Raw genomic sequence first — 22,982 nt, forward strand, 5'->3', positions numbered from 1 at the left:
TATTAATGTTCATATATGTATGTCCTAAAACGTGTTCACGTTATACATTATTTGAAAACTGCAATAATTGATAATTTAGATCTATTTTCATTGTGAAACTAACTTAACTGAGATGCTTGTTCAAAGATATAATAGAAACACAAACAAAACCACACAGGAGAATGCTTTTACAAGCCACTAATAACTAACAAACCTAATTCGTTGTTTCGTATTAGAACTAATTCACTCATTGTTTGAAATAAAAGTTTAAAAATAATACTATAGTTTCACGGGTTTTAAAAACGGTTTTATTAGTTATGTTCTTGTATCCTGTATAAGTATATATATCCATTATATATAACGCTGCGGGGCTGTCGTTTATTTAGATATTCGGTTTCCTTCATCGTGTTGTAAAGTTTACAAAATGTGCAAAACACAACTAGGTAGCTATAGAATATTCGTCCTTAAACGTTGACAGAGGGGTACTCTTTCTTATTGTTTGACTTTTTTGTCCATCGGTTGGTTCGCATTGGGTGCTACCACCGCCTTAGATAGTTTTTCTTGGACTTTCTCAAGGTACAATTTCGTTTATCATTTAGGTTTATATTTAGTTTTGGGTGTTTCACTTTTTGTTGGCACTGTTGCTTGAATATCTCTTTATCTCGGTGCTAAATATTGATGGAAAAATTCAACACTCAGATGTACAATATGTAAAATGGTTTGTATCTTACGCTAACAAAAACCAAAAGGGAAAAATCTCAGCAGTTTGGCCCATGCCACGCCCATTTTGGGGGCATGGGCAACAAATGCGCTGCCTGGCAGCAAAATTTCGATTCCATTTCGCATTAGCTTGTAAAAAGTGGATCGCTTGGTGCCTTAAAAATGGAATTTGTCGCAAATGGATCAGCAAACACTGTTTAATACATTTTAGTTATCTTAATTATTAACTGGCAAAACGTTCGAGACACAATTATTTACGGGGTTCTGAGACCTTTTTTACTTCGATATCAATATTTATTAACTGTATGCTTAGTTGTATATACTGACTGAGGCTTTCAACAATAAATTGGCATTTCAAACTGGATTAATGCTTAAGTTAGTTTTCCTAGATGTTTGGCTCTTAGCTGGGAAAAGCTCGTTCAAAATCGTAGGCGTTTCCTTTTCAAAAATCCTATGGGCTAGAGCAACTAGCTCAGTAAGCTTCCCGTTGACCAGGAACTTCTTATCCGTATTTAGCTGCCTAATCAAAACTCATTCGTTTGCTTTTAACAAAGCTGCTTTTTTCTAATCAAAACTTGTCCCCATTTGAAACTTAAGGTTGCCTTACAATAAAAACGGCTCAAAGTGGACATGATTTCTATGGAATGTTGTGCGACTTAGCACTCGTCTATTTTTTAATACCAACCCAGCTTGGGTTCTATGGTATACCTCCCAAAACATCTTGCAACCCTTCGTTCCTGAGCTTTAAAATTTAGAATATTCTGACTTTCACTTACCACACATCACCGTTTCGCCATCCTTATCAAATCGAATCAGTCGAGCAGCTGCGGCTGGAAACCAATCCTAGCCTTGGGCCAAGGAGAGTTGTTCACGATCTTATAAATCCAACTAACCAATCCTATCTGGCATTTCAACCGTTTTCTTCGAATTCTCAACACTCGTTATAATATATATATTGTTTTTATATCGCGCACAGCCTTATTTTTCCAAAAAAGTTTCTGGGACTATTTTAGTTTTTCATTTTCTTTTTGTTTCTTTTACATATAAACCATTATTCAGATGCAGTTTGGTTCGTATTTTTTGTTTCTTGAAATGTCACCTGATAAAATTTTGTACCAACTTTGCCTGACTGGAAAACAGCTGACACACATACAACTTTATTTTGCTATCCATTACATAACAAATGAATCTCTTAATTTATTTCCATCTCGCTGTTCTCCAACTTTAACATGTCGTTTGTAGAAAATAACTTTATGCGATTAATCGGTTTTCCCTATAATCTAGACAAATTCTCAAACCTTGCTAAAATCTGCTTATCGATATTTCAGATCACCCCTAATAAAAACAATAAAAAAATGTTTTGCTTTTGGCAAATGTTCTTTTTTGTGTGGTTATTTGTGTTGTGCAAATGGTTGTATTTATTTTCTTTGTTTGAGTGTTCATCTTTCTTTTGTTTTCGATTTTAAAAATTCTTCGATATTCGGGATTTTAGTTCACTTTACACTTATATGACTTGGCATTCGGTAATTAATTGGTAGTATATTTATATTAGGGAGCGCCTATCGCGGCCAATCGCTCCTAATATAACAAACTTTACATTTATAAACGATTTCGAGTTTAGTAAAATTTAAAACTAAAACTAAAACTATATGCCTAGAAACACTGCTCTCAGTTTAATTGTTTATTTTCGTTTCGGCTTCAATATATTTATTCTCTTGACTTGGCGTAGGAGTTAGATACAAACATGTACACTGCGTATATATAAATATATTTTATATATTTTATTTCTCATTCTTTTTCGTATAGTTGCATAGTTGGTTGCGTGTGGATAACGTTGGATTTTGTCTGCACTTTACTTAAAAATGTACTAAACATTAAGTTATTTACGTGGTATTAATCAATATGTGTACGTTGGGCGTTTCTCCAAGACTTTGTACATTTATTAAAGTTTGAATTCGTACCCCTATTTAATAAGCGGCTCATATGTATGTGTTGTTTCTACGGGTGTTTTGCGCGAGAACCAAGTTAGGAAAAGCTTCGTCATTCAGGCCGCATCCTCATCGTACTCTCCCCTGGTTATGATGTCCTCTTCGGCCATCTCCTGATCGCGATGCTGCACCATCTCCACCACGGAAACCGCCTCCGCGGTGGTCGTGGTCGACGTGGACGAACTGGTGGTGCTGGCTGGAGACATGTTGTCCGGGTTTACCGCCAGGCACATGGGCGGCGATGTGGCGGCGGCTGCAACTGGGATCTCCTGACTTGGTGGCAGCACGAAACTCTTACCGCCACTCTGTTCTCATTTAAGACCCGTGTCCGACGGGGTCCAGCGGTCGAACTCGATGCCAGAGTCTGGCGAGACCCCGGTAGCATTCGCCAGATGGGCGGCCATGAAGCCCGTGGTCTGCATGCAATTGCAGTCCGGCGCGATGCAGCTGCACGAGAACCTGGAGCCGGGTCTCAGGCGCAGTTGGGTCTCGAAGGACAGCAGCTGCTGCATGAAGTGAAAGTTGGGCGACACATCCGGTTTCCGGTCCCGCACCATCGCAAAGGCGTCGTTGAGACTCAGGCCCCGCGTGTGCATCAAGTAGGCGAGCGTCACGGTCACCGAGCGCGAAACTCCGGCCAGGCAGTGGACCAGCACCACCGAGCTTGCGGACCGCGCTTCCTCTGTGAATTTTGGGAAACAATACAGAGCATTAGCTTTAAATTGACAAAACAGGATCGTGTCTTTAAGCTTTAATAGTTTCTATCTTTAAAACGATATATTTGATAATCAAAACTTCATGCAAAGAAATCGGGGAATAGCGAATATCCTATACCCCTTATTATAGGTTTTACCCTTTTAATTACTAATTTTTACAAAGCCTCACCTATAAACTGTATGGCATCCGGGAAATGTATGGCCAAATCTTGTGAGTAGTGATCCGTGATCGGAATCTGCAGATACTTGATGTCGCCCGACTCCTTAAACTTATTTGGCAAATCTGGTGTCACATTCAAAACATACTGAAAAGGGCAAAGGATATAATTAAATAAAGTCAGCTAACAAAGCGATCCATGCTTACCTTTATATTGTACTTTTTCAACGCTTCCGAGTCGCAGCTGTGCGTGGCATTTCCCAGGAAGAGCAGTCCAGGGATTATCTCCACGGGCGCCTCGTTGTAATTGTGGTGACTCTGGTGGTGGTGATGGTGGCTGGAGCTCTCGCAATCCGACGATTCCGCCGAACTGCTGCACGCGGAATCAGATTGCGTTGTGGAAATGCGCAGGGACCTGGAAAATTTGGCAGTGTTAAATTTACTCCATATACTAGTTTCTTAAATCTATATATTATCTTCTTTTATAATCAGGATGTTCCACTTACCTAAGACCCATTAGCTGATCGGTCTGAACATTGCGACTAGATTCGATCTCTTTGTTGTGCGTCTGATTATCGTCCTCGCACCATTCCGGAAATGCCTGGCGAAAATTGTTGAAGCCATCTGAAAGTAAAGAAAGGCGTAGAGAGCGGGTTAAACTTTGTTAATGCTTTTTGAGCAGAGCGCCTCTTTTGACCACCGTGTCATTTGAGGCCTCTGGAATTCGACGTTCGTTATGCTTGGCCAAGTGTAGCTTTTTGGTCTTTCGTCTTTGGTAAGACAACACCTACGCGACGCGACATGTAGCTGCTATTAGCCCAACCTAAGCCAAGTATGCGTGAAATTCTTGCAAGCGAATTATTCATAAAGAGGGGAAATGGAAAACTAAGTGGCGGAGGTACTGGTGATCTTCTTTTCTGCAATTGGCAACGGAAGTGCGAGTGGTCGCCGCAGCGGAAATGCTGTTTCTATATTTACAAGCTTGAGACTTGTATGGGAATTGTCATCTGAACACGCGAATGGCCACTGCTCATCAGCATAACGCAAAACGGAAGCTTACAATTTTCTACTTGCCGCATATTAAATGCGAAAAACAGCAAATTGAATAAAACGGAAGGCGCAGCAAAGAGTTCGCTGGCAATCAACTTATTTGCCGGCCAACGGGTGGTATACGCACTCCGCCGGCTCAATCTGCATTTTCCGCAGAACTTTAAAAATAAACCAAGATAAAGGCCAATCGAACCGAGCGACCATGGCCATGGATATCAATCCCCGTGGATGTGGCATACCAAACTGCATTCGATGGCTGTTTCCTTCTCAAACAAACTGGGTTTGTTCCATCGAATGGATCAGGTGAAATAGATCCTAATAAATATAGAAAGGGCGATGAATGCCACGGAATTGCTGCATAAGCATTTCATCGGAAATTAAACTTCATCATTGCTTTTAAAAATTGAAATTTGACGGTATCTCAGCACGGTTTGCCAAAGTTTTTTTGGCACATAATTAAATATTTAGGTGGTCACCCCTGCAACTATTTTTTTCTATCAATGATTAACCACCTCGAAGAAGTGCTTAACTTGACAGCAGAATGAGTTTGGTAGAATGAGTTTAAAATACAAGTAAATATAAATTAAAATATACAATAATATTAATATTATAATATTACATGAAGACCCGTTCACTAGTAAATACATATATTTATTCAAATTATGCTCAGTAATTACTTTAGCTTACAAAAGCCCTCTAATTTCTAACCAAAATCCGTAACCTCCTTCTACGTTTGAATACGATTTCAAACAGAACCCTCAATTATATTACCCCTGCAGGTGACTTTCCCTATTATAAAATAACCAATTTATAGCTCCCATATGTTCATCGCTTCTCCTCGTTTTCCACTTGTTTTACCCTCAAATGGCTGATAGTCACACACACATATGTGCATATGTGGGTATGTGCGAGTATCTGTATCTTTATAGTTTTTTTATATATTTTTTTTTGTCACGTTCTGTGTCACACTTGTGAGTGCTTTTGTGTTTAGATTGTTTCATTGATGAGTTCACACAAAACAAAGAAAAAACAAAACCACAAAACAAACGTGAATAACAGTGGAAACGACCTTCAAAACGCTGAAAATGTAAACTTGAAAAAAAACGTCAACAAATTGCTGAACTGAACAAAGCGTAAACTAAATAAAGGCGAACAAAAAAACGCTTTTCAGTTTATCTCATATCTGTTAGAAAACCGGATTTTGGCAACATCAGCACACCTTGAATGAAAGCACCCACCGAACCACCCACCCATCGCACCACCAACAATCCAGCAACCCACTTAAATCTTCTCATCATACTCGCCCCCGCAGTTTCAAATTTGTTGCTATTATAAAAAACTTGTGGCTATATACGATAAAAAAGGGAGACAAAGTCGGGGGCTTAAACGATTTGTTCCGCTCATTCATGTTTTTTGGGTATTAATATGTTTAATTCATTTTTCACTTTATTCGGCACATCTATTCTGATCCATGCAACCAAAAAAAAATAATAGTAAATAATAGAGTAACATAGTTTTGGAACAATTTGATATAGTTGTAGTAATTGCTACTTGTTTAGTGACTTATAAAAAGAGTTTGAAAAAACTATGTATTTGGCTTTTTCATAATGACCACTAAAGTTGCGGAGTTTCTGTCTCGTTCATTATACTTATTTATTTATTTGTTTGTTTTTAATTATAGTACGTATAACCTTTCCCCACTAGCTTCATTTTTTATGCTTATCTGGCCCTCTCTCTCTCTCTCTCTCTCTCTTTTCCTCTAGCTCGTTTTGTTTATCTCCGTGTGTAAATATAAAAAATAACAACAGCCGCAAAAAAGACAAAACGTGAGTTAAATAACTTTTAGCTCACTTCGCTGGGTTCCAGCGCAGTTCCGCAGATACGGATACGACGAGCTCTCAGATACGAGCGCACACTCACACCCACTAACACACCCACACACACACCCACAACCGCAGGCTATTCATTCACAGGTACCACTTCAGAACCCCCTTATCCCCAATCCCCCGCTCACCCCTTTTTTTGCTGTTTTTTTTTCATTTGCTCCCAACGGATATGACGTAGGCGCGTTTTTCTACGCTTTTTTCTATTTTGCCGCACGAAAACAGTTAGAGAAGTGTTTTTCAAGGGGAGCCCTTGTATGGTTTGCCATTCCGGGGCGCTTTTCGAGTGTGTGCGCCTGCCTTGTTTAATTCATTTGCGGTTTCAGTTCAGTTGACGCAGATCCCTAAAGTGGAACACTGGATGCGGAGCCCCAAACAAAACCAAATGCCCAGCGAATCGAGGCACGTACACTCATCGGTGGCACTCATTGATGGATTCCGCGGAGCCACCCCCCACCAAACCGGAAGTTGGCCACATGCATGCAGCGGAACACGGCGCACAGCGAACATTTCCATTTCTATTACCGCATCTGCGTTCATTTGGCTTTGTTTTGGCTCGCGTTCGAAAGTTTTCCGCGGAAATTCGTAAATGGATTTCAGAATTAAGGAGAATCCAAAAGGAAGCACTTGGTGTAAACAATGAGTTTGATTGAATAAGTATAACAAACTCTTAAAAGGAGTATCTATTAGTTTATACTTTGGAATAACTTTAATCTCAATATTTTCCAATACAAACAGTTTTGAAAACATATCACTTTTTATGACTTTCTTTGTTCATTTTTTTCCAGAGCCTGTGCCCTGGAATTTTAGAGCTATTTGACTTTACATTTTTCCACATTATCCCGCTCCATTCCTGTGGCCCACAATGGCCATTTTAATCACTCCCTTTTTTTCGAATTGTTTTGCCATGGGGATGGGGGGCAATCATAATACGAGTCCCATTTGGGGCCCCATATCCATTAGCCATATGCATATAGAGCATTTAGTATCTGCCATCGATGTGGGCGGGTGCGTGTGCTTTTCCCCCACCCAGCGTGGCCCCAATTTTGTTTACATTTCACTTTTCCCCCCTGAAAAATTCGAATTTTTTATGCCTTCCACTGAGGGAATATGACAGAATTTTCAGTTCATTAATCTAAAAAGATTTTTAAGATATTTTAAAAATAAATTATATAATTAGACTAGTAAAAGGTTTTATTATTGTATATAACACATATGTTTAATATATTAAACTTATCCAACTACAAACCCATTGTAAACATATGCCAACTAAAGTGCATAATAATTATTTACATTTTTAAATTTTTAGCACAAATTTAACGACGAAAATCGTTTTTGTCGTGTGCCTTGCTCTAAAATATGAAGGCACATTTTTCCAGCTTGGCATAAACAAAGTGCAGAGGAAAAATCGAGACGGAAAAGAACTTGAGGAATATATTAATGCCTGCCACTTCCGCCTGTGTTTATTTCGATGGAGGAATTAGTTTCTCGCCGTTGAGTATGATTTCTTAATCAACTGTACCTTCTTTTGCTTGTCTGAAAGCGTTGACATTTTAACTACTTCAATTCGTGTTAAGGAACGGAAGTTGATTGATTACAATATGATTGATTGATGCGCAGAGCCCGGGAGACACGAGAAGCGACTTGCAGAATGTCAGACGTTCACGTTTACTTTGCCTGCACTTGGACTTTGGATTGAACTTGGCCATTTTGCCAGTGTTAAGAAGCGGAAATTGCGCCGGCGTTTGCATATGAGAACAGCTCGAAAGTTGCCTGGCATTTGGCAAATATCACACATTCTGGGTGGTGTGAATTAAAAAGGGCACTCTCGAATTATTGATTCGGTGAAAGTTTCAAGACAATCAATCAAAGAGTTTGACACTGGATTGTGATCGATAGATTACCATATTCACTTTGCTCCGCCTTTGCATATTTAATTACAAATTCTTGCCTTTTTGGGTGGCTCTCATAATTAGTTAGTTAAATTTTGATGTGAAGTTTTTTAATAATAAAATCACAACTGACATATTAGTAAGCAAGGCAAAATTTCAATCCACCATATGCATGCTTCACTGTATCTGGCCATTCAACCGACCCGAACACTTGACGTAACTGCCAAAACGGCTATAAAAAATCCTACAGAAATATATAAAAATCCAGAGCTCGAGTCGCAGTTGCTGCTGCTGTTTTTTTTTGCTACCGAGGCAGTTGCTGTTTTTTTGCTTCTTGTTGCTGTGGGAGTCGCCCACACCGGCAACTTGCCTCTGAAAATCCCCGCCCACGGCCGTAAAACCAAAAATGAACGTAACAACTGCAACAAACAGCACAAAATTCTAAATAAATGCCTCGCCCACCAGAAAATAATGTTGTACGGAGAAAAAAAATATAAAAAAATGGGCGAAGGCAGACCACTTAAAAATCAACAAAAATAAATATGCATGCATAGCACGGACCCGAACCTCGCCGCACAGCTTTTTATGCTGCTGCACCTGATATATATAACATATATATACATATGTGTATATCAAGCTGCTGCTTGTGTGGGTGGAAAAGTGAAAGAGTTCCCCTTTATATAAGCCGCCTTCCCAGCCAAAATTGCTTTTATGAATGAATCCCAGGCTGGCCAGCGAAAAGAGAAGGCTAAGTGGCAACTTTGCACGCAACTATTTGCCCAACAACCCACGAAAACATATTTGCATGGAAAACGAGCCAGACCGCCATTAGTAGTTAAAGTCCATTTTCATTCCATTTCATTCATTCATTCATGCATTCAATTAAGTTTACGTTTTTTTCCTACACCCAATTTGCTGCAATTGAAGAGGAATTACTACGCAGAGCCGGCGAAAGAGTGAGATAGGTTTCAGCACGGAGAGAAAAAACGTGGGATATCGATGTTAAAAAAATGTGGTCTAGTCAAAAGTACATACATATTTTTTAAATAAATATACATACATATAAGCATAAATATTGCATAGTACATAAATATATCGAAGATCTAGCAATTTTTTTATATTAACTCATTGCAAACTCAAATATTTACACATTTTTAAAAATATTGTGGTTTAAAATATGTATAACATCGCCTTATTTTTCTAGTGACTTTTCTAGTAACGAATGTGCGACATCATTTGTGCCTCTAGCTTTTCGCCTCGCAGCCATTGTTGCCACTTCCGCATTGCAAGCAACAGGAGAAAGAATGCTGTCGACATAAAAGACTGAGCTTAGTCACCGCATCAGTTGCTCACTTAATCAGTTGGCCACTCATTCAATACGGACTCACTGACCGAGTGGGTAGTTAAATAAGCTAGTTAGACGTCCGTTCTACATGGCAGTACGAGCTAATAGCAGCAACTGAGAAATGAGTGAAATATGTGCCGAGGGGGTAACGAAAGCCGACTGAACATCGAAATCAGCCAATGTGAATGGAGTTTTTAATGGCTAAAGAACTATATATTTTACGATGATTGCATTTATATGGCTGCATGTCGTCTTCTCCTGTGTCTTAAGTTCTTTTCAGAATAATGTTCTACCTTATTGATTAAAAGTATATAACTTGACTAGCTATTACCATAATAACCTCTTACTCTCCCTAATACCCACTTGGCACACGTGTAATTAATTATTTAAGCTTCTCTATTTGGTTGATGAGTTATTCAGCAATTAAACAGGCCTGATAGCTAAAATGTTTGCACAAGAACTCGACTTGTGCTCAAGTACTCCCCAGATGCACATATATTCCGCTCATATAATTTCCATGCCCAGACGAACAAATTTAACGCTTAGTCAACAATTGAGCAGACCGGGTAAGCCTCACCTAGTTCCTTGTGTTCCATAAATTTCTAGGGGACACCCATCTAATGACCCACTAATGGGTGCGGGATGGGGAAGGGGTTCTTGTGGGTGCCGGGGGATTACCTTTGGCATCCGTGCTCGGGTCGCTGGCAAAATGTCAAATTGCGTAAGCCAATCAATCAAAATGTAAATAAGCAAAAACCTAATTTTGGTCTAGGCACGCCCGAAATTTTCCCAGCCCCATAAAATCCTCCTTCACGACCAGAGCTTCATCCCTTGGGGAGCTGTGAGCTATAAATAGCAGGAAGCCACAGCTTTGGTAGCAATACATTGCCCCAGGACCCATTTCGGGTCCTGAACCAACACTCGAAACATCTGGATTTTCAAAATGGAACTTTAAATTCAATTTTGAGAAATATGCTACGGGTGAAACTTTGTAGATTCGTCAAGATTCTTAACTAACTCAATTCCACTAAGCTTATATCGAATATTTTTCAAATATTATTTTAAGGGAGTTTAGATTTTTGAAAATATATTCAATATTAAAACATGTGGTTAACCGTGAGGTACTAGATAGTAGGAACATTTTCCTGAGTGCACACGCAGATCCTTTTTTTCTGGCTTTTGACTTCTGTGGATGCCGCATTATTAATTAATTATATGGCGCTGTATTTGCTTGAAAATGGCAACTGACAATTTTCGCAGTGGTGGCGAAATTTGGCAACGTTGCCTGGGGTAAATACGCAATGGAAAGCCGAACCAATTCGGGATAATTGAAGTGAGCCAACCCTCTGCAAGTGTGGGTGAGTCCTGCGAGTGCGCTAGTGTTGGTTTCGGATTTTTGAAGCAAAGCCTCGCACAATTGGGTCAAGTTTAATGTGCAGCATCCTGTTGCTGCCGCTGGCTGCTCTTCTTCCGTGGCTTTCCGCAATTGTAGGGGATTAAGTTCAGTATCCTGTTCTGCCAGAAGGATGCAACAAGTAGCAACGTAGATAGATGTGTCAGTACGAGTTCCAACTTCTTTAGCAACTTCAAGCAGTTGAAGAAGTAACCATGGAAATTTTTAAAATCTTTAAATGTGATTTTAGTATGTGGCGTTGTCCATCATATTGGTACAGTACTTTTCTGATATTGATTTTGTGCCCAAAAGACATACCCATTTTTGTATAAATATACAACAAAGTTAAATCGCACTTTGGTCCAAGGCTGTGTCCTCAATTCTTTGAAAAAAAAACACACCCGCTGGGATGGTCAAAGGAAATTCCCAACTGAGCGGACAAATAACAAAAGACAGCCACGACGACAGCAGCATTTGCACCGTAGCAAATATCCTACTACAAACAACGTGCGTTGAATTTCATTTAGAGTTGAAATGCTGAAAGCGCCGAAGCGCAAAAGGCACAAAAGGGAGGTGTCCCAGGGGTTTTATAAATATTGCATATGCACCAGATAAATGAAAACACAGTGAAGGCCGGCTATGAACTACACTTTGTCAAGAAAAAGGAGACTATTATTTTACTTCACTGTAATTTCACTGCAATTTGTAAGTTCTATTGTCCTCGAGCGGACTAAATCTTATCACTCTTTTAGAGTTACAAAGAAGATTCTTTGCTTTGTTTTGGATTTCAATCTCACAAATTGAAAATGACCTGCAATATAAAAGTCCTCTACTAAGCGTCTTCTTGCAGTTCAAAAAGTTTATTGCCTTTTCTAACAAGTAAAAGTCCAATAAGGAAAACCAGAAGGAAACACTGGACTGGAAAAGATTTCTGCTGCAGCTAACGGCAGAGAAGGAAAGCCCCACCGACTAATGCAACGACAGATGAAGCAAGACAACGAACAAGCTGACGAATAAGCAATACTCTATCTGAACTTTTCTAAACACTATTGAATCCATTAAGGTGAAAATAATATATTTTATATAATTAGTAGAATTCATAAATATTTTATATATTTTACTCTTAAAGCTTGCTTCTAAAGCATTTTCATGCCTCTTTAATAAAAAAAGTCAGGAGGTCGGTATCCGTTCCTCTCTTTCGCACTTGGCTTCTTCTGCAGCCCATTCTTCTTGTTGATTCTTTTCCACCCTTTTCAATTCTTCGACTGCCGTTTGTGGCTCGTTCTCTTCTCGTTTTGGAATCTGTTGCTAATTTGCACTTTGATGAAATGCGTTCAGGCTGTTGGTTCTTCGTTCGATTCTTCTCCTTGTTCCTCTCTGTGGATTGTACAGTGTAGATTTATGCATGCAAGCGCATCGACTACAACTTTTAGCTCCATTTCATTTTGATGCCCTCCTCTCTTTTTTATAGCTTTTCTTTTTGCGCGACAGACTGAAGTTGTTGTTACTTTTTGTTGCCGTTTGCTAATTCCAAGAATATAACAATTTACGCGTCGTCCCCCGCCAAGAAAAAATGAAAAAGAATTGAATGAAGGGAAGCTCGACTCCTGCCTTCTTTCTGCTTCTTTCACATTCTTCCATTCGCAATGCGCCGTTGATTTCTGTTCCCCATTCCATGTGCGCTCGTGTGAGTGTTTATGCTATATGCGCCCTGGAAACTTCCGTTGAACGTTGAGGTATGCAAGCCGAAGGAGAGTGGGCGGAGAAGGGGAGAGGAACGTGGAGAGTGAGTGTCGTGGAGTGGAGAAAGAGAGGCAACCCGCCCGCACAAATTTGACCGGAAGTCTTTGTTATTGCCTGTACTTTGTTGTTGCTGCTGTTGCCCCACGACGGAGAGTGATGGAATGTTGCAAATACAGTCGTACCTCTATAGCTTGAACGGAAACCAAAATTCCTGAACACATTGGTACATCATTTTATTATTATCATAATCGGAATACGAAATAAGCAAGAGTAAGGTTTAGCACTCACAAATGCCTATTATAAGTTTCCTGTTGTTTCCTGTTTATAAATCTGAAAATAACGACAAATGGATGAACTAAAGAAGCTTCACTGTAGTTAGGTTGCAAATATTTGCACAGCCTCCGGAAAAGCGTTCTTCGCTGTGGGTCTCGCCATTAGCCGCTAGTTAAGTTATCCATTTTCAACGCCTGCTTAATTACAATTACAGCCCACACAAGCTTTGACCCAAATCTACACTAGCCGCAAAGACAACATTCAAAATGTTTTGGCCGTAGGCTGGAAGTCAAAAGAGATCGACCGACCAGCTTCGCTGCCCCCTTCCTATCCCCCTTTCTCTAGGGGGATCCCACGCCCTGTTTGTCAAATGCTGTTGCTGTCTCATTTCCTTCAAGCGTGCCCCCAATCGCCCCTTCTCGCTCATTCCCCTGGCCCCACATACCGCCTCTCTGTCGCACTGCCGCAGTACTGTGATTACTTTATAAGATGCTGACGCCAACTCCAATTGGAAAGATGTCCGACTGTCTTTCGGCTCACTTTGCATGTGGGCATGCGACAAAAACAACAGAAACCGCAAAAAACAACAAGCCAGCAAAGTACGTTCGATGGGCACAGTGGGGCAAGGTGATTAGATCGTGATTTATGAAAACACACTTGATTTTTACAGGTCCAGATGGGCTTTAATTAGAAGGATCCACGAAAACATTAGTTAAAAAAGGAATATGTATTCTAAAGAACTATCATTATATAGGAGTAGTAACGAAAGATTAGAAGAATTGTTGATATATTTTCAAGAAGTCCGCTGTTAATGGAAAAACTTTCCAAACGAATTGGTTTCAGTTTAGCAATAGTACTTAAAAATACTCCTAATCAACCAAGATTTAAAATGCATTGAAAAATTGCCTAACTAGCCGATAATAATTGCAGTGCTTTACACTTTTGTTGCGAAATATATTCGTTTGCCATATGTTCTCCGTGACCCATTCTAGCCCACTGTATCCGCCGACAAATTTGGCCCAACGGTTTTTTGGCACGTAGGTGGGCAACCGGGCCAACTGTCTCAGCCTGTCAGTTATTTTACTGTCTTTTTTGTAGCTGCTTGTTGTGGCTAAGTTTTTTTCGGTGAAGGCAGACCAGTTGGCAGAGTTGCCTCAATGGAGAAGCAGCGGCTGGGAGAAGAGGTGCCGAGGGGGGACGAGAAAAGTCGGAGGGGGAAGGGGGATTGTGGGAGCCACCGCCTTTGTGATGAGTTATCATGAAATCGTAATGAGAGACGCTCCATTCGGTTGGCCTTGGGATTTTGCCACGTGTTACTTTGCTTTTACAGTCAGACATCGATAAGTTCAAGTCTTCTGATTAAGTCTACATAAGAATTGAAATAGATAAAAAGGACTACAATAATCACCAAGTTGTTATTCAGAAACCATTATATGGGTTCTTAATTTAGTTTATTTCACTGAAGTTTCCCTGTACTTCGGGAATATTCGCACCGGTGAGGAGAAAATGGAAAATATTTCAAGAAATTTAACCAGGGCCCAAAAACAATATCAAAAGCCGACCCGTCGCTGGCCAAATAGTAATAAACCAAACAACAACGAAATTCGTTAAAAACAGCAAATGAGGCGAACAACACTCCCAATCGGAGAGTAAGGAGAAAAGCCAGTTGGGAAAAGCCAGTGGAAATGCAGCCCGACGCAAAGTGGTTTTTTATGGCGCATGCGCAGCAGCTCGGGTTCAATCTCTATAAAAGGGTCGGCTGCCAACAGAGCGCGGCTCTGTATCCGTCTGGCCATAAAAAACACACGAAACAAGGCAGAAGGCAGAAAATAAAGCAGACGAGTTCGCCGCGAGATGCCTCATCGCGCGGATCCGATCTGCCGCTTTCCCAGTCTCCAGAGAGAGAGAGAGATGCATCTCTTCTCGTTCATTGACTCCCTCAAAGAGAACACCACCAACACATTCGCAAGAGCACAACACATACGAAATGCGGTTCGGAACTCTGCTAGATCTAATTGAATTAAATTCCGTCGACGGAAATGCATAGTTTACGATACACAGACTGCAGTTTGAAGCCATGAGCACACATATCTTTCAAAATACTAACTTTCTAGAAATTAAACTAAATATATATATCTTCGGCAGCATTGCATAGTATCTGCAATTTGAAGTTGTTGAACTACAGATACACCAAGTGCCACTATTCGCGTGACCCTATCTGTGCGCACATGTCGCATTCTATCCTATATAGTTGGTGCCCCAGTTGGCCCCATCTTAATTGTTTTAATTCCGAGAAATGCATACAAAGTGGCATTTAATTAAAATGAATTTTACATCGCCAGTTGAAGCTGAATCCGGCGCTGGCCGCGATGCATTATGCATTTTTCATGCTGCCCAGGGACTTCATAAAGTCCTGAAGCTGGAAAAGGAAGACGTCGAAAGAGACGGCATCAATGGCTGACAAAGAGCGCATAATTGCCGCGACTTGATTGAATTTCAAGGTTAATTAGTGGCAAGTCGGGGGAAAAACTTTATTGTACCCGGGATTGGTAAGAACTTTGCTGGGCCAGCTTAAGCTGATTACGGGTTGTTAGTCGGAGATTTTTTTGTTGGCCACAACAAGAAAAGGGCCATTAGGCGATAAAACAACACGGTGCTAAATTCAAGGGTCCTTAAAGAAAAAGGTCCAGGAATTAATTTTATTACACAACCAAACTTGTTAGGCTTATGCAAATTAATAATTCATATATTAACTATTTGTAACAATTTTAATAGAAGAAAGACGAAAGAGATTGTCGTATAAAGAATGTTCTATCCCAAGTTTGTTGCAAATAGTAAACAAATATATCATTATTTACATCCTCTTTCTGTTTTCCGCTTTGGGCTTCCTTCCGTTTTTAGCCAACCTGCCCCAGTTCCGCTTGCCTCCCAGCTCAAACTTCCTGCCCCATTTCTAATCACAACCAATGGCTATAGATATTCCCCTTTCCGATACAGAACACACATAAATGCCACAACTTCTTCTCTACAAAGCTGCTTTCTGTGCATTTGCATGGCAAATAAACCAAACCCACTCATGTGATTAGATAACTTCCACTGAAATGTCAAAATCATTAACGAATTGCGGCAAAATTGCGCAATTGATTTTGAATTTAGCCAACTAAATATGGACGATGATCATTGTTTCCAGTCCATTTCACGAATTCGAATTTTATTCGAACGCAATAAAACCCGATTGCTCGACTATGTTTCCATTCAACATTCTTGCCTGAGGTCGCAGAATTCATTTACCATTTCGGGATCATTAAGGAAAACGACTGAACAAAGCGGACACTTCAGCAGGCCGGAAAAACAATGAAATCCCTGAAAAGGTGACACTGGATTTTCACGCTGTTATCTTTCCACCTTCGCCTACTATTCATTCCAACTTCGTTTTGTTCATCTGGCGAATGTCAAGAGTTTCCAACTTCCTTGGGTGTTTCCCTGGTATTGCCGGTCGTAAAATGTTTCGGCCCGATTCTCCTAATTACCTGTGCACAGGTAGTTTTTAAAGGATGCTCCGTTGCAGCGATCTCTTTCTCACCATAGAGTGCCATCTCTTTCCACGTCTTGACGTCATAGTTGAGAGAGCATCTTATGTTATGCTAATTCCATGGTCTTTCAAGTTCTATTTATCTTTCGAAATGAAATCGGTACAAAAAGAAAAGTATCTTAAGGTGGTGGGTGGGATGAGAGGGGGGCAGCCTGAAAAGCCGGTCCATTTGTTGACGCTCTATTGTCAATTTGCAGGCAGACACAAAAAAAAAAGAAAACATTAGAATGCGTAAAGCTCGTTCGGCAAAAAAGTGTTTATATATATGTATGTACATATATATCCATACAATCACGGTTCTGTTGGACTTGTAAGCGAGCGGAAATTGAGGTGATAAAAATAAAAACGAAGCCATAGTCAGTCGTCAGATAATTATGTATATATTTCGACTATGTGCACAGGCATATAGACCAGCACATATGTACATAAATAAGCGTTTGTATAGCATATATATAGTATATATGACAATTTATGTGGCTTTGAGTCATGGGAGTCGAGGAGCCTCGAGTCGCTGAAAAGCAATTGTGACATTTTTCTGAATGACACAAATCTATATGGGAGCACAAAGAAAATGTGTAGCCAACAATAGTGGGAAGACCTCAAAAGCATCGACAGCAGTGATGTTTATTTATGACTTCCTTAATCTCCGAACGTGTTTGTAAAATACCAAACACATTTGAAAACACATTTATATTTAAATCGCCCCTTAATTGATATGGGCCAATCAAGGAGGGGCATTGTGTTTCAGAATAAAGTGCATAATTGGAAACTTATATATATATATCCGCCGATATGGTTGGATTGATATTTTGCGCAAGTTTTAATATAGCTTGCATGCACTTGTGATTGGAAACGAAACACAGCATATATAAACAAACAAATTCCGGCCATTATAATTTTCCATCAAAGTCAAACAAAATCGTGTCAACCAAAAACAAGTTCAGAAAGGTGAAATCTATGCAGTATATGTCTATAATCAGGATCAGTCAGACTAATTATAATTCTAATCTGGCGCTAGCTTTATCAGCTGTGCGGATTACATTATATTTTGCAAGTTTTTTGCATTTGTCATTTGGTCTCCGCCCCCAGAATGATTGCCTTGTTTCGCAAAAAAATCAAAACGAAAAAAAAAAACAATAACAAATCCATGCAAATGTTTATTTATGGCCAGGCAGTGCTTGCTTGTATTATTAATATTCTTTCGGCTTTGTTTTGTTTTGTTTTGGTTTCTTCCTTGGGGGTTTCGGGCTAAAAATGCCGCAAATAACATTGGGGAAGTATAAATAAATTATGATATTCTTAGGCCTAGGATAGGAATGTGCGGCATTGATTTATGAGCGGTGTTGGGAAGTATCAGGCATCAGGAGAGTTCCGTTCTCGAATACAGGTGCGTAGTAAACTAACAAAAAATTCCAACCATAAATTATATTGATTCATTCCATTCCGAGAAAATCACAATGTAAATCTTAACAATTGCTTTTCAAATTATTACATTCTAATCAAACGAGATTAGGGAGAAACACTTTGGATTAAATTTTTTTTTGTTATTCTACTATGTTTATAATGCTATTCTTATTTCCATTACTGAAGCTTTAAACTTTCAAATATGTATTCTATAAAAACAACATGGATAATATTCATATTTATACGATTAACTATGTTTAAATGTGTGAATTCAGAGGTATAAACCTTAGTTTGTTTCAGTAACTCCCGCACTTGTATTATGATATTGTAGTACTATTTTTTGTGGCACCCAAGTATTCAACTGATGACTCACCTTGTAGGGCAACCACGCGGCAGCCGTCCTGCTTGAGGCGGCGGTGCAGGATGCTGATGATGGAGTCCATGGCGACGGCCAGGGATCCGGCTCCGGCGATCTCCTGATTCTGGCCGGGCACGCCCTCGCCGTTGTAGAGGATGAACCAGCAGAGCTTGTAGCCCGACTGGATGCGCTGCTTCAGCTCGGGCGACTTGATCGTGGAGGCCAGATCGATTTTGCCAACCGCCAGACGACGAAGGACGATGCTGGGTATGCAGAGGTTGACGGCTCCGCGGATGTGCGACTCACTGTACTCGTGCGAGCCGCGGCAGTCCAACAGGATCAGGTCCTTGGAGTCCAGGGATCGCAGCTGCGACTGCAGCCACTCCTTGCTGCAGATCTCGTGCTCCGTTTCTGGCATTTTGAAGAGCTCCCAAAAAAATCACTCGAAGACTGGAAGAATTCGAAGCACTGCCACAATTTTTCCCGTTTAGCTCTGTTCTCTGCTTCACTCGTTTTTTATGTTATTCTTTTTTCTTTTGGTTACAACAAAGTTTACATCATCTTTCTTCTTCTGCTTCGCGCTGGTTCTCTTCTTCTTTCTTGGCCGTGCACTGGTATTTGTTGATGTTACACACACACACACATGCACCCGCGCAGATGAAAATCTTGTAAATCAAAAAGGAATTTTTGTTTTTTCTCGATTTTGGGAATACTGTAACTTGCACTGTTTTGGTTTTTTGGTTTCTTGGCTTTCCGATTTCCTCGCTTGCCGATTTATGTTTCTTTGCACACCGAAATTCGTTGCTTTTTGCTTTTTGTTGTATGTACACACGCACACAAGAGCGCGCCAAATCACAACCGTGTGTATGTTTCGCGTGTGTGTGAGTGGTTTTGTATTTTTTAGGTGTGCTTCGTTAAAACAACAACAGTTCCGAATAGAATGAAAAAAACGTGCGGTGAACCTGTCATCGAGTAACTAAAACATCCAAATACCGTTGAATATTTCCCAAACAAATAGGTAATTACTTCTGCCTATCAAATATCCATATTTTGAGTTGATGTTTTTTCGAATGGAAAGCGAGCACACACAAGCAGCGCGGTTGAAAGATAATCGGGCAATAACAAAATAAGCGCTTCGTGGGTTGCTTAAATAGCCTCGTTGCTCTCCAAAAACACGAACACAGTTGCACTTGCTCTCCGACTCTCCAATTCTCCGTCGGAATTTGAAGAGCGAAACTCAATAACAACAATGTATTTGTTAGCCACAGTATGAAGAAATGAGTTCTAAAATATGAAATCTTTTTACCTTTTTGTTTAAAAAAAATACAGATGGGAATTACTATTTCGAAACAAACAATCAGTTACACGCAATGAAAGGTAGAACGCACCCGCGCACACAGGTACACGAACCGGAGAGAAGAGCAACTCTCCAAAAAGGTGAGCAAGAGCCAGTGCACAGGCACAGACCCACTTGGAAATTTGCTCGGTTAAAAAAGGAGACAGAAAAAATGGGGAAAAAGGAATTATTACTATGTAAAATTTAAATGAATTAAAGACTTACTTTTAATCCTATAAATCACATTTAATTTTTAAAATATAGAAAATAGTCATATTTTCCCGTATGTTAAATATTTATTTCATAACTGTGTTCGTATTTCAAATTTCCCACCTGCCTTTTTCTCCCGCACTCTTTGGCACTTTGACTATTTCTCCACGCTGCATACGCTCCCAAAGTTTTGTGTAAAGTTCATTGATATTTTTGTGCTGTGGTGTGCGTGCGGCAAGTAAAATGCGTGTGTTCGTGTTGATTCATTGAATTCGCCATCCAAACTAGCTCTCTCTCACTCTCGCACTACCCCACCACCACCCACCTTACTCTTCGCGGGGGAACCTACTTTATTGTTACTCTCCTTTTGCGAGAGCGCTGGTAATATTTCACTTCACTAGAGTGCAAAAGTTAATGGACCACTAATTTAGACAGATAAGAAATTACGGAGCCCAGAAGAATCGGAATCATCAATGAAGTCGCTGTCTACTCTCCAACGAAAGCTCCTGCGCAAATGCTCCGCCAAGAGCCAGTTATATTGGAGACTCGATGAAATGTTTAATTTTATAACCATGACCCTGATATTTACACCCAAAAAGAAGAGCCTCACATAAGGAAATACGTGTGTACCCATACAGAAATCGCATGAAAGGACAATTTCAAGGATATGCGGCGCGTGCAAAAATTTCTCCACAAACAACAAACTTGCTGGTGCGCCTGCGTTGCACTAGCTTTACATAAAACACACACCCATACACCCCATATACCGTTAGGTAAGGCCCAGCACAACGTGCTATTACATATATACAAACGAACGACTTTCGAGCACAATATTCATGAATGAAAGTCCCACGCAGCAGCGAAAACCGTTGGAGCAATAAAGAAAGCCAGGCAGACAGAGACGGAGACAGTCGGCGAGGGAAAGAAACGGCCATACGAAATCCATGCTCAGCCCACGCATTTCTCGCTGCTCACTGTCGGCTTGGCACGCGGCTCCTGAGATTCCAAGGGCGTAATTCCCCAGGACTTTACTCTGCTTTCGTCCCTGGCGCGTGGGAGGCCAGCCGCTCGTCGGCCGGAGGGGGCGGGGCGGCAAGGCAAGGGAGTGGACTGGGAAAAATTCGGCCACTTTAATAAGCTACATTTCATTTCAGCATTCTTAATACAAAGAAAATCTGCGTACTTTGAAAATGGTAATAGTAGTAGAAAATAGGTTTTTTAATAAAAACACACAAAATATATATATATATATATAATGCTAAGAAATGTTTTAGTATTATAGAAAATTGAATATATATGTATGTATATGTACATACTTAGTATTAGAAATATATAATTTTGAAAGTCGTTTATATCGTCATTATATATAATATATATTTCTATTTCAAACAAATTTTTTAATATATTTATATTTTCCCTACAACTATTACTAACACATATTTGTAAAAATATTAAATAAAGTGTAAATACACGTAATATGTGTGTATGTAATATTAATTTTTTTGTTCATCGAAAGTTTTACCTAATTACTATCAGTGTATCACTCAAGTATGAAGGAATTAGAAGTAAGCACCTGGATAGCTGTTTCAAAAGGCTGCTCAATTGCACGTACCGAGTGTCTTTGGGGGGCTGGCCTTGGCGATACATATACATTTTTCTGACAGTGTAGAAGCCAAGGTCGGTAGTCCTCATGGCTTCATTCTTCGATGACACAAGTTCAAAGTCTGCTCGCAGCCAAAAGGAATACCCAACCCACTTGTACAGCTCAATGAATCACTTTGGAGCACATTTGCCAGCAAGTTATTAGTTATCACTAACCATAGTTGCAAAACTCATATGAGTATATATAATATTTGTTGCAATGAGATGGAGATTGCCTTTTAATTGTATATTCTAATTATTTGGACTTTTATCAACTAGCTGAAGCAATATAATTATTTTTTAAATGCAGTTAGTTAGCTCCGCAGAATTCTCCCACACTAGTTTTGCATTCTGCTTTACTGACCTAAAACAACTGAAATGGGATTAAGAATTGGCGCGTTCGCTTATCTGCCATTCATGTTTCCGTTTCGCCCGTTCAGAAATGTGTGTACTCACACTCACATTCGCATTCGCACTCGCAATTGGGTTCGAATCCAGCCCACATCCATGTATCCATGTCCATGTCCAGCCCCCAGAGTTCCGTTCCGCGAGATCGCTGTGAATCACTCGCCCATATGAACGGCGGATGTCGGTGGGCGCCACGGGTCTCTAGAATCAACAATCGTCGATCAACAATCGTCGATCAACGTGCGTTTGACGTTTGACCAGAGCGAAGATTCTCACAGATTCTCAATATTTCAATATCTCCATGATTCTGGGCACTCCGATGACGTCGTTCCAGACAAGTGTTGGTTCAAATTGGTAGCCAAAAAGGTGATAAAAAATTAAATTATCAATTAGTAACAGTTTTGATTAAAACAGACTTCAATAAATGAACCCAGATTTAACAAGTTGTGACGAAATATAAAAAATATGCATATCTATGTAACAATGCAATTAAAGTTTTTCGTTTTACAATACTATTAGGTGATGTCTTATTGGATTATATCTTATATACCAAATAGAATGCATAAGTTGAAAAGAAATCCAAGTTTCATAACAATATATTTCTCCTGAAGTTATTTCTCTGAAGTTAAGAAATTCGTCTTTGTAGAATGTGAATCCCCTTAGAAAGTATCTGTTGCCAGTGCTAAAAAATGTCTAAAAAATCAGATCTGCACCGAACGCTAAAAAAGAAGAAAGGATGACGAGTCGGGGCGGCAGATGTGAAAGAATCTTTTGGCTTTGAGCGCCCACGCGGCAAAAGTTGCGATTGATACGAAACAAACGGCGACCTGACCAAACGACGTACCCATTCAGCGAATTAGAATGCGAATGACGTTGGTTGTACTCACTTTGGGA

The 22,982-nt window shown here is 39.9% G+C and overlaps 1 protein-coding gene and 1 long non-coding RNA gene across 2 annotated transcripts; one reads left to right on the plus strand and one right to left on the minus strand.

Annotated features, from left to right (window-relative positions):
* Positions 1–1,219: 1,219 nt before the first annotated feature.
* On the minus strand, positions 1,220–19,618 carry LOC6618383 (dual specificity protein phosphatase Mpk3). The gene is made up of 5 exons (XM_002042617.2): positions 18,509–19,618; positions 4,067–4,184; positions 3,768–3,975; positions 3,573–3,708; positions 1,220–3,369 (listed from the first exon to the last, which is right to left on the minus strand). Exons 1-5 carry the CDS (start codon positions 18,909–18,911, stop codon positions 2,999–3,001), a joined length of 1,236 nt encoding a protein of 411 aa, XP_002042653.1. The 5' UTR covers positions 18,912–19,618; the 3' UTR covers positions 1,220–2,998.
* Positions 19,619–20,272: 654 nt separating this feature from the next.
* Positions 20,273–21,262, plus strand: LOC116801118. Its single transcript, XR_004361784.1, has 3 exons — positions 20,273–20,420; positions 20,471–20,812; positions 20,897–21,262. It is a non-coding gene; the product is annotated as an uncharacterized LOC116801118 (long non-coding RNA).
* Positions 21,263–22,982: the final 1,720 nt, after the last annotated feature.

This window comes from Drosophila sechellia, chromosome 3L (genome assembly GCF_004382195.2).
Source record: "Drosophila sechellia strain sech25 chromosome 3L, ASM438219v1, whole genome shotgun sequence".
In the NCBI taxonomy this organism is placed as follows: domain Eukaryota; kingdom Metazoa; phylum Arthropoda; class Insecta; order Diptera; family Drosophilidae; genus Drosophila; species Drosophila sechellia.

Coding starts and splice junctions, on each gene's coding strand:
- LOC6618383 (XM_002042617.2), bottom strand. CDS start 18,911: ATGCCAGAAACGGAGCACGAGATCTGCAGCAAGGAGTGGCTGCAGTCG. Junction 4,185..18,508: donor CCGCGTGGTTGCCCTACAAG/GTGAGTCATCAG, acceptor CTTTACTTTCAG/ATGGCTTCAACAATTTTCGC. Junction 3,976..4,066: donor GATCAGCTAATGGGTCTTAG/GTAAGTGGAACA, acceptor CAAATTTTCCAG/GTCCCTGCGCATTTCCACAA.